General features: G+C 34.2%; 2 protein-coding genes across 3 annotated transcripts in view; one reads left to right on the top strand and one right to left on the bottom strand.

Moving 5' to 3' along the window:
• On the top strand, positions 1-12,044 carry LOC125679611 (uncharacterized). Of its 2 annotated transcripts, XM_048918955.2 has the most exons (6): positions 54-123; positions 2,197-2,312; positions 5,573-5,642; positions 5,730-5,928; positions 6,853-6,968; positions 10,253-12,044. In XM_048918955.2, the coding sequence occupies exons 2-6, from the start codon at positions 2,301-2,303 to the stop codon at positions 10,387-10,389; spliced, it is 534 nt and encodes a 177-aa protein (XP_048774912.1). In that variant the 5' UTR covers positions 54-123; positions 2,197-2,300; the 3' UTR covers positions 10,390-12,044. The 2 variants fall into 2 exon arrangements, with proteins under 2 accessions (XP_048774911.1, XP_048774912.1); XM_048918954.2 differs by lacking the exon at positions 2,197-2,312 and having other exon boundaries at positions 1-123.
• A 1,557-nt stretch (positions 12,045-13,601) lies between these two features.
• The window catches only part of LOC125679936 (uncharacterized), a 70,994-nt gene continuing 67,187 nt past the window's right edge, over positions 13,602-17,408 (bottom strand). Inside the window, exons 71-74 of the mRNA XM_056153383.1 lie at positions 17,076-17,223; positions 16,509-16,763; positions 16,278-16,319; positions 13,602-15,945 (exon numbers count right to left, since the gene is read on the bottom strand). Coding sequence (XP_056009358.1) covers positions 15,761-15,945; positions 16,278-16,319; positions 16,509-16,763; positions 17,076-17,223 — 630 coding nt within the window. The 3' untranslated portion in view covers positions 13,602-15,760. The remainder of the gene's footprint in view (positions 15,946-16,277; positions 16,320-16,508; positions 16,764-17,075; positions 17,224-17,408) is intronic.

The raw sequence follows: 17,408 nt of genomic DNA, 5'->3' as shown, positions 1-17,408 counted from the left end.
CAAACCTTATTACCTGTCACATGATATTAAGATGGCGGCGTCATAATAATCTGTCATAAGGCATGAGATACATAAATTTGATATTTTGTACATCATACAAACATCAAAATGAATGAAATGAAGGTACGTTGGCAAAAAGTTCTAAAGTAAACAGTTGCCCATCACTATTCTTAAAATTTACCTATTACAATAATGTGTATAGCTGTGTGACTGTTGGACTGAGCAAAGCATGAAACAGGTTGGGAACACTTCCCCTATAGCGAGATATTCTCGCTGTAACGCTAACATGTATACGGTGTGACCGTTGGACTGAGCGAAGCATATACGTAACTCCGTGTCCCGAGTGGTAATCATAATTCCGTTAAATACGGTAGATTATGATTCATTTAAAATTATATATTTTGAATGAAATTTCCTTGCGCTAAACACCCAGTAACATCTCAATATTAAAGGAGTTTATATGGGGACAACAGTTTTACATGATCTGCCTATTCATTGAACGCGGGAAATAAAACACAAGGCGACGTAAACTGTGCGTTGTGACGTCACATTTAGCCTCGACTTTTTGCTCTTTTTCAAAGCAAACAATTATAAACAACAATAATATATTCCGTATGCAATGAAAAAGGCCGTTAAAACTAAACAAAATTAACCAATAAATTCAAAATGGTAAAAAAGTAACCGTAATTTTATCGTATATTCTTATTCAAAGAAACTCATGAACTCGTTCATCTATTTAGTCGTATTACGGTTTTATATGTATTTATTTGCTAAAACCTGTTACAATGATAATTATACTATTCACTTTGAACAAATTGAGTGTTTAAATTACGAATTGCACGTTAGAGTCTTCTATTATTGGCATTCAAAATAAAACACGAATAACTGTTGAAGCAGGTAATGAAAAAATAAATGGCGGCGCCCATATGGATCACAAAAATTTCAGTGAACATATATAGAGATTTTCTCTTTTTCTTTTGCTGATTTTGACTTTTTTCTTTTACATACGTGTTACTTTTAGAGCCTTGCTTCGCGGACGGACCTTTGGCCCGTGCGAGCTTTGCTCGGTATTATCCCTCTCTATAGCGAGAGTAAATATATCCTGTACAACCGAGAAAAACACCCGTGGAGTACATTGCTTCGTGTTTCATGTGAAAAGAAGAAAAGGTGCTAAAATGTCTGATATTTTGCAAAATACATTAATCAAAACAAAAACACTCACAGTGTCGTTGGATTTCACACTGCTTCCCTCTTACACAGCAACTTTGATATGCAATTTCTTGACAATGTTGTCAATTTCATAGAAACAATTCGCATCATGTTGAGTGTGTGTCGCACTTATTCCGCGTTGCACAGGATTTGCCATTATTTTCAATAAAGACGCCAAAACACCTGTTTATGGTAATGTTTTATCTTTCGCTAAAGAGGGATAATCGCGTTTTAGCGAGAATATCTCGCTATAGGGGAAGTGTTCCCAACCTGTTTGAATTGTAAGCACATCTCAGAATATTATCAATTTCCATATAATAAAAGTAAAATATGTATACTTCATTGAAATGCCCCAAGTGATAATCATACTCAATTATGTACGGTAAATTAGAAGAAAAAAAATTCTCATCTTTACATCTATGGTAAGCTGTTTTACTATTTATTCGAAAAGGAGATATCTCTAATCTAAAGAGATATCTCTTACTTTAAAGAGATGTCTCTCAAGGATAAGAGATATATCTCAAGGTTAAGAGATATCTCTCAACTTTGAGAGATATCTCTTAACTTTAACAGTCATCTCTTTAAAGTAAGATATATCTCTTTAAATTAATTTGACTTTGAGAGGTATCTCTTTCACTTAGAGATATCTCTTTCACTTAGAGAGATATCACTTTAAGATAACGAGATCTCTCTTTAAGTTAAAGAAATATCTCTTTCACTTTAAGAGATATCTTTATAAGATTTTTAATGAAATATGTCTCTTTAATCTTTAAATGGAAAAGATATCACTTTCCAAGTTCAAGAGAGGTATCTCTCTAACAGGAAGAGATTTCTCTCTTGATTTTTTAAAATTAGAGTATATTTACGCATATTATATAAAATTTAAAAAGTTTGGAAACCTGTTTTATAATGAATCAAACACACACAAAATATACATGCATGATCCATTCACATGTCTCATTGATTTCTTGCATTGTATTTCATCAGATGTGGGCTAGTATGTTTTGTTGTGGGCTCCCACATGGCTCCTGGAAATTTAATTAAGTTTCAACCCTGTGGAAGTGAAAAGATGCAGGCATTTTCATCTTTCTATGTGCACACGGGTATGAATGAAAAATACAAACATATTATACACATATACTGTTCGTTACGGTAGAGACCTCCTATACATGTTCAGCCATTTTAATCATTTTACGTCATACAAAAGGGGAAGGTCATAAATGGGAGTAACCATTGTATTCAATTTATTAAGGCCATGTCATTGTCTTTAACTTTCAGAGATATCTCTTAAATTAAAGAGATATCTTGTAAAGAGATATCTCTATTACATTTTCTGAAAGAGAAATCTCATTTACTTAAAGAGATATTTCTTTTTCTTAAAGTGATATCTCTTTAACCTTTAAGAGATATCTCTCAAAGTTAAAGAGATATCGCTTTTTCGAATAAATAGTAAAACGGCTTGCCCTATTTATTGATTATGAAATTCCTCTGGCACTAAACGCCCAGTAACATCCAAATATTAGTCTAAAGATTTTTATTTTTGGATTTCAAGTTTCAAGGGTACACTGTGGCTTGAGGGGGTGCTGGATCATGTGATGCAACAGTTTGTGATTGCTTTTTAAGATGTTATGGTACATTTACATATGTATGAGAAAACTTGTCTGCTTATCAAAAATGTCTTTGGTACTTTCTAAACAATTCATTTATTTAATTTATCTATGGGTTTTTCGAAGAAGTACCAGTCTTATATTTTTATTGATAAACTTGTTCATCTATTTAGTCGTTCTTTGACATAGGCATACCATATTTGACACATGAGTGTATCACCATGAGACGATGTGTTATGTACCTTCATGACCTCCATATGACCTTGACCTCAAGGTCAAAATTAAAGGTTTTTACAATGGATTCATGTCAGAGCCATAACTTCTTTGTTCTTTGACATAGGCATACCATATTTGACACATGAGTGTATCACCATGAGACGATGTGTCATGTACCTTCATGACCTCCATATGACCTTGACCTCAAGGTCAAAATTAAACGTTTTTACAATGGATTCGTGTCAGGGCCATTCATGACCTCTATATGACCTTGAACTTTAACCTCAAGGTCAAAATTGATTATAGGGTTTTGACATAGTCATACCATAAGACATGGGTGTATCACCATGAGACTATGTGCCATGTACATTCATGACCCCTTTATGACCTTGACCTTTAATCTCAAGGTCAAAATTATAGGTTTATGCCATGGATTTGTGTTCGGACTATATCTTCCATTTTCTTCTACAAAGGCATACCATATTTTTACACTCAGGAAAGAGGTAATTTATACCTATTAACAACACCCTTTGGGAGATTGGGGGGGGGGGGGGTATTCTTAGTGAGCATTGCTCACAGTACATCTTGTATTTAGTCTACCAGAGACAAATCTAGGTACAACTTGATAAAAAGAAGTTTCCTTCAGTCTCTCTATATTCCCTGGTCCCCTATCCCTTCTCTGCTTCACATTGCTGTGATTTGCAAGGGCCAGGTGGACTAGAGTTTAATCAGGGCAAAACCACCCTGAATCTCTATTACACAAGACAATCAGATGACATAACAACGCGGCTGAGTTAAGGCTTTCCTCATAAATACCAGTGCTGTAAAAAATGTTCTTTACCGCACCGGCACATTACATGACGTAACAATGAAAAATACGTCATGATGAATGTCATGACGTACATATCTACATTCCTTTTGCGGTTGGAAATGTCAAAATATTTTATCTTTATTTACCACCGCTGTCAAACATTAAACCGCAATCGTGTAAAAGTTTCTGTCAAATGGGTTATATTAATTCTCTTTGATATTGAAATATTTTCAATTTCTTCTTTATTTAACATACATGCTAAAGTAATATCCATATTATATTGTGATCTTGATATCGCCCCTAATCTGCATGTATATAGTGACTTACACAATGAAGTCATTTGCATAAACAGGGTTTCCGTACATATAAATTTCATCATTGGCATGACACCCCGAGGTTTTTGAGTGAAAGATGTTTGATTTATGTGACATGTGAACTTCAGTGCAAAAGGAAAGTTAGGGGAGGCTCCAAGCAAGTTGTGGCTTCAACAGAAAACATGTTTTTCAGGCTAGATTCAACTTCGTATATGCAAAAATCGCCGCATCTTGCATATTCAATGCAAAAATTAGACATGTTACAAGTCACGATAAACTTGCTCCCATCACTTTTCAAATTAAGAAATTAATATGTTTTGAAGTAATATTAACTTTAACTTGCATTGATATCTGGATATCGTGCCAATGGAACGATTTATACATACACGGTACGATTTTATCTTGATATTTGATCACGTGATATACAGCTGATGTAGAGACTGTCGGTCTGGTGAAAAATGTATGGGAGGTCAATATGCACTTAATTATATATACATATTTTTTTTGTATATAAGGGTTGTGTGTACAGAATTTGTCAAAAATTGATCTGTTTATAATGCTTTTTTCCTCTGACATATTTCTATGGCCCTACTTAACACAACTGCGAATAAGATGACTGACCAATCAGATGATAGATAGTTATTTGTAAGTTATGTAAATCCAGTATACTTAAGTAAAAGCACTGGTGAAAGTGTAAACCCTCACCGGTTCCGACATTTACCCGTTTTTTAGAATCAAACATGAAGGTTTACGAAGAGAAGTGGACATGGGCTGTGTTTTTTCACTTCTCTAAAGAGAATACATTATGTTTCTGCTAACAATCAAAGTCAAAATTGAAGTTTTCAATTTCAAAATATTATTGTACACTTTCCTTCCAAAATGTTTCAGTTTTTCTGGTGTGTTAATTACATCCTTAAGCTTGCACTTAACAACATGGCTGTGATAGATCATTCCCTTATTCTATAACAAATTTACAGAAGCTGGGAGGAGCTAGGGTATAGAATGTGGTGGCTGTCACTTATCTACAGGCTACCTAATGATGCACACAACAGGGCAGTTTGTCATTATGCACAGGATCACATCTTCCATTGTAGTTAATCACCTCACATATCTACAAACTAGACTGATTCCTTATATTTTCATAGTATTTGGTTTTAAAACATTCATGATGGTGGAAAAAACTGAACAGCTAACTTTTATGATATCAAAGGGCCTAATTTAACGAAATTTAACCACAATATCGTCATCTCAAGTTATCTAAAAATTAAGTGTGCCTTGTAAACATGTGCCTAAGAAATTTTTTCTTTGGATCCTGTCCTTGGCATAACTAGTAAGAATAGACATTACATATATACATTTACAAGAGTGGTTTAAAGAATTTTCTCAATTTGTACCTCACATAATTTCTATTGTAGCATTACTTTGAATTCAATACCAATATTGAACACCTACTCCTGAAGACCATAAATGTTACAAACATTCCGGGTAAGTCATTTTTATAACTGATTGTATATTGCTCAGAATCATTGTGTATTTTAATAGATGTTAACACCCACGCATCATATGACACAGGTACCATAGCCGCATCAGCTGTGTTCTTCTTAGGAACATTTCTCCTGGAAGGAACAAAAAGTTTAATGTTTTACTGGACTGTCAGATTACAACAAAATCCTCTAACATATGGACAGACAGATGCCAAAAATCAGGACTTATCCCCCCTGTTTGCTTCACTCATGATTCCTTCTAGTCTCGAGAAGATTAAACAGAGAAGGTAAGAAACCATTACAAGAAGGTTGTCAGCTTATTTCCATATGCTCATCAGCGATGAGTCGTACTCTGGTAAGGTGCATTGCATCCATTCATCCATCTGTCAGCACTCTGTGAGGCATATAAAACCAATACTTAAAAGGTTATGGTCATCAAGCCTAAAGTACATATTTCGAATGATTGGACATAGAAGTCTATTGTTTTTCAAGATCAAACTAACATTGGTGATTTTTTTCAGCACAAAATAAGATAGAAACAGTACCAATAAAGGTTGGATATAGTATACATGTACCCCATGGTAAGAGGAAGATTCCTGCATTTCTCAAAGTCAAGGTCTCTTAGGCAATCATGAAGGGGGAAAACACAGAATACAGTGTATTCTTTATTTGTTGCATTATGAAATGTCTCAAATGACTGTCACTGTCAAATCATATAATTATATCATCTAGCTTTCAGGATTTTGTTGGATTGATTGATAATTGCAGTATTACTAATTAACCTCACCAAGCTGTCAAGCGGTAGTTTCATAACTGTGAGTGACCATTTAGTGGATATGGTTCATGCAGAGCGACGGACTACTGGTGTAAACTGCAATCAAACTAGTGTAGTGATTAATCTGCTTTAAAGAAATTATGTATAAAAATAATAGATGAACATTGGATCATACAGCTTTAATGATGCTGAATATGTATAGTGTCGTTCTTCTCTGTGGTGGGACTATTAACAGTAATTGCTGCTGTAGCTATAGAAAACCATCTTCTGTAACATTATGATGAGAAAGAAGAAAAAAGGAAAGTTCCGCAGATGAGCATATTCTATAATGTAATATTTTTCCTTTTAAGGACTTTTATAACCTTTTTGTTCTTATCATTGAATAAAGAAAGGGTGTTCCTCAGATGAGGTTTAAGGCTAGCAACTTTTTTTCCAGATTGAAGTACCATGTTTGTGGAATGTTGACTCATTTTTTCAATGCCTTCTTGGGGTATATCATTATGTTGGCTGTTATGCAATACAACTGGTGGATTTTTATTGCTGTTTTATTAGGTAAATGAACATAATTTCTGCTTACTGTGGGATTATTTAAATTTGTGGAGGAGTTTTTTTTATAAATTTTCAATATTTTACAGTTTTGTTGGGATATTTTCATTGATGTTGTTTCTGTACATTGAGACATAAAATCTGTATTTTGTTATGAAATCCACGAGCCCCCACAAAATCTAATGATTCCACAGTATGTTTTCTGATATTTCATGTAATATATTCTATTATATGCAAATATTGCAAATTGTCACTCATCATTGCCTCAATCACATAACATGCACTTATATAAGTTGAAAAGTTAATTAGTCCCCTATCAATACAGTCGAATGGGACTTTGGGTTTGCACTCCGTCCGTCTGTCTCTGTCCGTCAGTCCAGCAAGCTAGTTTTCTGCACTTTTTTCTTTTCTTGCAGATATTTATTTCACATTTTGTGTAATGCTTTGCTATAATAAGTTAGAGATCAAGTTTGAATTTCATCTCGGTCCGCTGATTGTTCACTAAGGTATGCCCTTGGACTCAGAAAAATGCATGAATTATCAGTGTTCCGGACTATTTTATGTTGTACTTGCTGATATTCATTTCTTATTTGGTGCATTGCTTTGCCATAAGTTACAAGTTCGAATTTCATCTTGTTCAATAGATTTATTCTAAGTTATAGCCCTTCAATTTAGAAAAATAGCGTGAATTATCAGTTTCTGGACATTTTCTTGTTGTGCTTGCAGATATTCATTTGATATTTGGTACATTGCTTTGCCATGACAAGTTACAGATCAAATTTGAATTTTGTTTTGGTCCCTTGATTTTTTCACTAGCATAGTATATAATGAACTTCGAATATTGTTGCGGTCCAATAATTTTTGCAACCGGTAGGGGATTATATAGTGCCATGCCATGCTCTCAGAATATTTGTCCATTTTGTTGCAATACATTTTAAGAACTTCTTGGTTAAAGATAACTTTGGCTGAAGACCACAGCAGGTTAATGTGACCCCATGTACATACAAGACTAGGGTTACAAATACCCATGCTGATAACATAATGAATATAGATAATTTACAGTAAAAATTATTGAGCATATTTACCTAAATATTGATTGTATGTAACATGTAGTGCTTGATTGTGACTAATAGAATCCTTCATTAGTATTAGTGTGGGATAGGGAAATTCCACCAAAGGGACACGACTCACAGTCTAGGATGAGGCTATGCTGAGTTCTAGACAGTGAATCTTGTTCTAGAGGTGGGATTTCCCTATCTCATATGAGTAAATAATGAAAGATTATTTTTTTCATATTTTACCCACAGTTTAGTGCATAAATTCAGGAGCTTTGAGAAAATTCAAAATGATCACAGTCCTCATTTGAACTTCAGTGCAAAAACTAATTAGACAGGCAAAAAGAACATAGTACACACAAATGGTTTATGCTAACACAGTGTAAACTAAAAAACCTAAGGTTGTCCACCAGAAAGCTATATTCATATTGAAATTTAATGAAAACAATACAAAATATTTTACTTCATTGTGTTACGTAAATCATAGAAAATATATGACATCACAATCAATGATGTCGTAGCAGTGTAAGACAGAAAAATCTGACATGGGTAAAGCCGATCTCACACCGGTGATAATGTGATTTCACAATGTCATGTCATATATTGCTTACTATCGAGGAAAACCAACACTGTCAACAAAACAGCTTAGTTTAAGCTAGGTGGGAATACACTAAAGAATGGTATGGAGAAAAGCAGGTTTTTCTAATCAACAAATATTGTTAATACTGCACAAATGTCCTAAGTTTGTTAGATAAGAAAGGATTCATAGATCATTTTATGTATGATGCTAGACGGGAATCATTTACTCAAAATAATGATTGTAAGATCATGCACAACAGGATTTATGGAGCCATTACATGGAAGTACATGTACATGTTATTCCGTTTGGTCTTGTGTAAGAATGCAGAAGAATTTCTGTCGCATGATATTATGCTGGATTGATTTGATGTAAATGGGATATTCGCAGTCCACATGATGCCATTACATGATGTAATGTACTGTAGTGCTTCTCAGTCATTCAAGCATTTTGCTTCATATGAGATGACTGTGAATGTAGAGTACTAGAGATTCAGCTTAGCTGATTAAAATGTCTGTTGTCTGTCCATCAGCTGTCTGTTGTTGTGCTCTGCTACTTGGCTTTAAACTGGCATAAAGTATCCTTTCAAGAAGGGGATTTAAGTTTATTCAAGTGGAGAACCATAATCTCTTCCAAAGGGAGATAACTGGGAAATATTGTTTTAAAGAATCTTATTCTCAAGAACAAACAATTGTGTAAGAAGAAAAAATCTCAAGAACCATAAATCTGTCAAATTTGGCATATGCTCATGTAGTGTAGATTCAGGTATGTTAAAAAACCATTACCCCCAGGGTTTATTTGGGGGGGTAAAAAAGAGTATAAAGTATTAGAAAATATGAAAGAGTGAGGTGATTTAGGTGAGCATTGTGGCCCAGAACCTGATGTTATATTTTTGTTGAAACACCTATACCTGACATTGAGATATTTATGTTTCATTAAAGTTGACTTGCTGGCAACATTCCTAGCATCACTAACATTATATGTAAAATTTGCTAGTGGACAGCCTCACTTACATTATATGTAAAAATTGCTAGTGGAAAGCCTGGGTTTTGTTATTAGCAATGACACTTGAGATTACTGGGAGGGCACTCTACAGGGATTAAGGTTGTAATTTTTATGTTTTTCCTTTTTCTGATAGGATTACAGTTTGATGAATTCACAAAAAAATTGTAGAGAATAAAAGTTACCTCCCTTTACCTGTATATATTACATTGTACAGGAAGAATGACAAATAACATGGGATAAAGTGTTCAGTATATTTGGTCACTCGTTTGAAATCATGCTTAACCAGTATTAACAACATGAATATAGTGAATATATACACTGTGAGTTATTTCTCACTATAAAGTACTGATGAAACCTTTGTATTTGTCAGAAATTTGGGCTGATAGAATCACAGGCAATTGCATCGCTTGGGGGTCGAATTTACTATATAAACTCTTTATATAGTAAATTCGACCCCCAAGCGATGCAATTGCCTGTGGATAGAATTATAGAATTGCATCCAACCTACATTTCTTTACTCCAAGGTCAGTTGCATGTAAATATATTAAGTAACCATTTGTCACAAGGGTACATAGCCCTTGGGTGTCAAATGGTTAATATGCAATATATTCAGTTTTATTATAAAATCATTTTGGTTTTATTTAATTTGACAGGAAGTGGTTGTGGGTACTTTCTTTTTGGAGCAGTAACGTATTCCATCAGAGAAAAGTATGCCAACTTGAGGGTTTTCAGAGATACGGATTCTAGTCACATCAATTCTACATACGAGCAGGAACCTCCATCCACATGAGTTTACAAAAAATGGAAGTAACAAATCTGTATCATTTGTGCAGTTCCAAAGTATGATTGTTTTGTGGTTGTTATATGATATTTGAATGGTCAGATATAAAGTCATGTATTTTATATAAACAATCATGAATGTGCCTTTTAAAGGAAGTGATATTAAAATACAAGGAATGTGATGTGTGCAATACATTAAAATACATGTACATGTATAGTTTTTTTTCAGGGTTTTTTTTTTGCATATTGTTTAGGACATTATATTTTAGTTTGATTGTCCATTGTTGCTTTAAGCTTTTGCTATTGTTTTTATATTTAAAAAAAATATAACTAAAAAAAATGAGCAATTTCAGCTCACATTCTAAAAACATTGTATTGTATACATGTATTTTTAATGTTCAAGTTATGTGAATCTTTTTGCTTCCTGTACTTTATTTGTGACATCAGAATCATAGTTCATGGAAAAACACTCTTTGTGCCCTTAATGTACAGTTTTTGACATGTTTACCATCACCTAGATTTGGGGGGGGGGGGGGGGGGGGGCAAATTCAGTAGAAATCATACACTTCTTTATTGATTTTGATGACCATTTGTCCTTTCTGACATATTTTTACTGTATACATCGAAATGTTTGCTCCCATTTTTATTTTTACCCCTTTCACTGTCATTATGAATAAGACTTCAAAAATTCATATTATTTATTATATACCCATCAATGTATCGTTCGTTGATACTGTGGATTTCACAGCGTGTGATCCGGTTTTCCGGATCACCACACTGTGGTTTTCTGATTCCGTATCAGTATCCTCTGAAACTGATGCCGTCACAATCACGTCACAATGCATCAACGCAACGTTATTTGTGGAAAATATTGACCACGTCACAAAACAAAACTACGTACACAAAACATAATTTCATGGTATGTCTGTTTTTGATAATTTGGATTACATTTATCATCTTATAAATGTGGATTTAAAATGCAGAAGGGGGTATATAATAAATTTATCATTACTACAGTAACTTGATCCGAAGAGTTGGATCACGTCTCGTTGACAGGCGCGGATCATCAGATCAAACTCGACGCTTCGCGTCTCGTGTGATCTGATGATCCGCGCCTGTCAACTCGACATGATCCGACTCTTCGGATCAAGTTACTGTAGTAATAATATATATATATCATTCAATTATTTGATTATCTCTCTTTTAACACAAATGGGGGAAAAACAGGGTGAAACCATCTGCAAGTGGAAAAGGGAAATATAAAAAAAAAAATGTGTGAAAATAGCCCTGTATACAGTATCTACTGCACTTCTGTGTCCCGGACAGATTTCTCTGTATACAGTATCTACTGCACTTCTGTGTACTGGGCAGATTTCTCTGCTCAGGATTTGAATGCTAGAATATTTTACTAAAATCAAAACATGAAGGGAAGGGTATATATCTTAGCTAGCTTTGTGTATTCAATTCATGGATATATGGCAGATAAATGTGCCCTGTTAATACTGTTTTTTGAAAGGGTCCGGTGAGAGATTTAACAGCTTTGATATATCAATTTAATAACCATGGTTGTTTCATTTCAATAATGTTTACTATGTAATGCAAATTATATGTCATGTGCCAATACATACTGATCATATTAAAGGTGCTGAGGTCAAAAGACAGAAAGTTTTCTTTACTCCAGAATGTCAAGCACAAAATCTGGGTTTGTAGTTACATATACCAAAAAATCCCTTACTGAATATTAAGTACAAAAAGATGCAAGTCGATCACATCACGTGCCTGAGCAGTTGCACTTTTCTGTATGAACCAATCATATGATCCCACCCAGGCTGTAGAGCCATAGTGTTGACAAACTTAAACGTGTGTTATATGAGGGTGCTTGTATGAACTGAACTCTTTTGGTTCTCGAGAGGGCTTTGGAAGAATATTCCTATATATTCTAATGTGAAACTTTAAACTCCTCTTGTGGTTCCACCCAGAGCCCGCTTGATTTGTCATTAACTAGACATATTGTACCCTTAAGGTTCTTGAGAAGAATTGCAAAGATTCCTATGTAAAATATTGAACTCCGGTTGTGGTTCTGGATATGATGATATGTACAAACTTGAATCCACATTATATTATGTGTATACTTGCATTCTGATCCAACATATTGTACCTCTTTGATTCTTTAGAGTTCAGAAATTTTCTTTTAGTATTTTAAAAACTGCTACTGTGACCTTACATTCCCCAAGTCATGGTTTGAACCATTTTAAAACTTTTTTTTTCAAGGTTCAAGCCCAGATCCCAAGGACCAGAGTTGGGCCACAACGGGTTTAAAGTTTTCCATAGGATTACAAAAAAATCCCCTAAGGCTTCTAAAGCAGTTTTTCATATTGGTTATTAAGCAAGCATTCTCATATAGTGCACAGTAGATACAAGTTGCTCAGATGAGATGAATTTGAAAGTGCAAGTGAGCAATGTGACCCATAAGCCTTGGCTTTAAATTGTGCTGTTGTTTACAGTAAACTGCTATTTGCAAATCTGACAGTAGAATAATTGATTATACGCCTATTCAGGGTTTTCTGTTTCTATTATCATTTTTCTTACATATAAAGCTGAAACTTGTTATGTAGCTTCTTTGTGAGTCCCTCTTCATCATATTGCAATTTTGATCCATTCAACCTTGTTTGCAGGAGTTTTATCCCTTTATTTGAAATATTTGATAAATGGAGGATACCTGATTTGTACATCTTATTCCTCACACACAATGGAGGACCTTCCTATTTTACAGAGTGTTTGTATTGGTATTGAAGATGTGCCTGTGACAAGGATTTTGATTTTCTTAAATTTTTGAGAAAATTACAGGTTGTTGAATTTGAAAAATATTACAAAGTGGTTCCTTTCAGTTTTCAAGCTAGGGCCTTTGTAAAAAAAAAAAAAAAAAAAAACTTGGGGGATGTGTGTATTGCAAGGATTTTGATTCTCAACAATGTTCTTAAGTTTCAATCTTTGGGGAAATATTTCACGCAAAGAGCTCTTGGTTTGCCTGTTTACCTCCTGTCACAGTTTTTAAGCTAATTCATACAAATTGAATGTAAAAGAAAATATGTTGCAGCTTATGATGGCTAATACTACCTTAAATACAATTCTACATACACTGTAAGCTTGTTTCTACTAGTGACTGCATGTGCATTATAAACAAATTACAAGACGGAGCACACCAGCAATGCGTTCAATATATAAGATAAGATAAGTTTATTCCAATTTTGGGCCCAGAGGGCATAACAGTAAGACATTTTATAAAGAAGGAAATTCAAAAAAGAAAGAAAGTTTACAACATTAACTACAGGTTACAGAGACTGCAAACTGCGTGTGGATGCAGCATGTTGGGGAAACAAGTACATACATATATGAATTGCTAATCATGTATATATACCAGTAGATGGACAGTATCAGTATTATACCAATATATGAATAATAAACTATAATGATTTTTGCAGTTTTAAAGCATCACTTCTTTTTCTGAAAGTTTGCACTAAATATTCACTCAATTTGACAATTACTGGTTTGTCTTCATTAATCATCAACCAAGTAAATTTGTCCTTATTTGTTAGATAGATAAAATTTTTGTTGAGCTTGTATATACCATTAAAAAACATATTTCTCTCTTCAACATAGAATGGACAATCAGTAAGGAAATGAAATTCATCTTCAACACAAGATATATATAACAAGAGTACTGCCAATGGTACATAATATGCTCGTGAAAATAGCTAATATAGGGTGGTTTTCTTGCACCATGATTTGTAGAGCTTGGCTTCAGGTAGTATCAGCAATCATCAGTCACTGACAAACATTTTTTAAATCGTAAAAGCAAACAAATCATGTACTCTCTATGTAATATTTTCACTTTGCATAAGGTGTATGTGTACCAAGTTTGATCCACGAAATCGTGCAAAGTGTTATCACGCTGTGGTACAATACACATTACATATTGAACAGCCTTCGTACTTGTATGCACTTCTGGATGTAAGTGCAAAGTTGTTTGGTTTTTTTTAAAAGAATTGTCATAAGAGTATTCAACAATTATGTATATATTACATATGCATGAAGATAACGGCGTATTTTCTAGCCCAAACTCCATTTTGTTCAAAACTGGTTGTAGGCTATATATTTTAGGAATCAGTTTAGTTTGTTGGGTATGTGAGGTAATAAACTACAATGCAAAACATGCACTATTCATAAATTTTCATGCTTCCCATTGTAGTTAATCACCTCACATCTAAATCAACAGGGGATATCTACGTCTTGGGAGGAACAGGTGTACCTAGTTTGATGTCTTTCAAGCACAGAGTTCTCAATATATTGAGCAGACAATATCTTCTTATGTCCAGACTAGACTGACCCTTGACTTTGTGACCTCAAAATCGAGAGGGGTAATCTATTCCTTAGGATATACCAGAATTCCAAGGTTGATGTCTGTCAAGCAAAGGGGTCTCACAATGTAAAGCAGTCATTATCTTACTATGCCCAGTTTGACCCTTGACCTTGTGACCTGATAATCATGCAACAGGAAACATTTACTTCTTAGGGGGAACCAGTGTACAAAGTTAAAAGTCTGTCAAGTATAGGCTTCTCTATTGAGCAGACAATATCTTTCCATGTGCAGAGAAGTTTGACCCTTGACCTTGTGATCTATATATTAACAGGGGTCATCTACTCTTTAGGGAAACCAATATATTAAGCCGACATCCTCCAAGCAATTAAGTGTTTGAGTAGGAAATGCTTGGGTCTACCAGCCGACCTACCAGTTGACAGTTACAAACCAATATGCCCCTTTTTTTTCAATGGGGGCATACTGTACAAGCAGAATTGTTAGCAAGGATTTAATTTTGGCATTATCAGCGAGAGTGATGAGATCGCTAAAATTGAAAATCGCTAACAATTTATTCCATATCGGAGGCAATAATTATCTTCCCTGGAATTATAAAGTCATTAAATTCACTCTCACTGAATATATATACCCATTTTTGGGGGGAAATCTCACTAAAAATTCCATTTATACGGTATTTTAAAAAAAAAAAAAAATGAAAATCATATGAAAAATACTGCCTAGTAGAAAGGATCCATGTTAATTTCTGTAGTCCCAGCCCATTGATATCATTCATTTACATGCAGGTGAGAAATGTGTATATTGGAGCCTCAAAGGGTTATCATGGAGAAAACAGTTGAGTAACTATATCATTCATTGATTGAAAATATAACCAAAACACAGGTAAAAATTGCAGTGCAGTTTATTAAAAATGTTAAGGTAATAAATACATATGAGACAAAATCAAATGATATAACAATGTTGCGAGTCAATATTTGAGGAGTCTGTTCTGGCCATGTTTAGTGACCTAACCGGCTAAGGCACACCCAGCTGCACTAGGCCAGTCACAGACTTTGAGATTGTCGTTCCACTCTAGCCCTGTAGGACATGGCCTCTCAAACAGAGTGCCCCAGACACAGGTTACGTAGCCTCCACACGTCTTACAGGACTGGTATTCACCACTGGTTAGGCCTTTGCAGTCTTTCACACAATCTGTTAGTCAAAAATGATGGTCAATAATGACTGATTTCATTGGCTTACTTCTCTACTTAAGAGTATCTTGACATAAAAGAGATTTTCTTCTGTGAGATTAACAAATTGTTAGAACGTGAAATGGAACTTGTAAACTTATGAACATATATTATACTTTTATCTATTCTCTTTTGTTTACTTTATAATTTATAATCATTGGTTGAATTTTCAAAGTTCATAACATTCTTATCAAATTTCTCTGGGAATATCTTTACAATTAAAATTTTTAATGACAGAAAAGTGAAATTTCATTTTGTTTACTTGTGTATTTTTTTAAATGCATGAAACCTTACTTCCAGACTTGGTTTTAGAGTTGTTAGACACTGTTGTGGCACCTGTTTGGAATGAGATCACAAAATATTTCTCAGATTTTAACAAGGATATTATACAGTACGTAGAGAACTTGTTAATGTGAATGTTACATATGGCAATACACATGAGCTGTTAAAAAACCTTGTAATTTTTTTTTACTATCAATGTCCATTTCTTCAGCAAGTCAAAAAAATTATTAGAAAAATACATACCAGTTGTTGCTGACTGAGTTGTCATGGCAGCTGTTGTATTACCAGAGGAAGTGATGTTGCCACCAACAGTTGTGCTACTTGGTGTTGTTGTGTTGCTGTTCTGTGTTGTGTTGCTGCTGGGTGCTGTTGGACTGGTATTATTGGTGTTCTGAGTGGTTGCTGCAGCAGTGCTATTGCTGTTGTTTCCTGTTGTGGCATTACTTGATGATGTTGTATTGCTGGCTGCAGTTGTTGGTGGAGCACTTGTTGAGTTACCTATAGTGGATTTCGTAACTAATTATTATTGAACTCTGTGCACTCTATGTCAAGACTACACAGGAGTGGTATAGCCAGGCTTCCATCATCAAGCCTTTCATCTACATTAACTTACTATCAGTTGTGATAAAAAGTAAATTATTCTGTGATAAATTTGGATACGACCTTAATCAAACGAGACTGGCTGCCAGTAATCATCTTTACATAACATACCATGAGTAAACAATACAATTGATGTCAACAGAAAACTTCCTCTCATTCCTCAACTATAATGAATTTGTACTTTGACGAAAAGTGTTTGGCCCTTCTAACCTGTGTTCAAAGCACAGCCCAGTAGGTCAAATCTCATGGAGATGTGGTTATTCCATTCTAGAGGATTTATTCGGATACATTTTGCAATAACTGGGCAGTCAAAATTATGACTAACAATTGAATTCTCATCTGTATTGCCAAGGAAAATCTGCAAAATAAAATAAAACACAAACTGAGTGTTGCTGACTAACTAAAATCATAATCATTAAATTTACCATTTTTGTAAGTGATATTATCAGAAGTCATTCATAAATAGAAAAATGGCATTCTCAAAGAACATTTTCAAGGCTGCTACCAACACAAAATCTTTCTACTTTTTATATTATCCAAGCT

Source organism: Ostrea edulis, chromosome 2, assembly GCF_947568905.1.
Source record: "Ostrea edulis chromosome 2, xbOstEdul1.1, whole genome shotgun sequence".
Classification (NCBI taxonomy): domain Eukaryota; kingdom Metazoa; phylum Mollusca; class Bivalvia; order Ostreida; family Ostreidae; genus Ostrea; species Ostrea edulis.
This window is presented reverse-complemented; position numbering and strand designations above follow the sequence as displayed.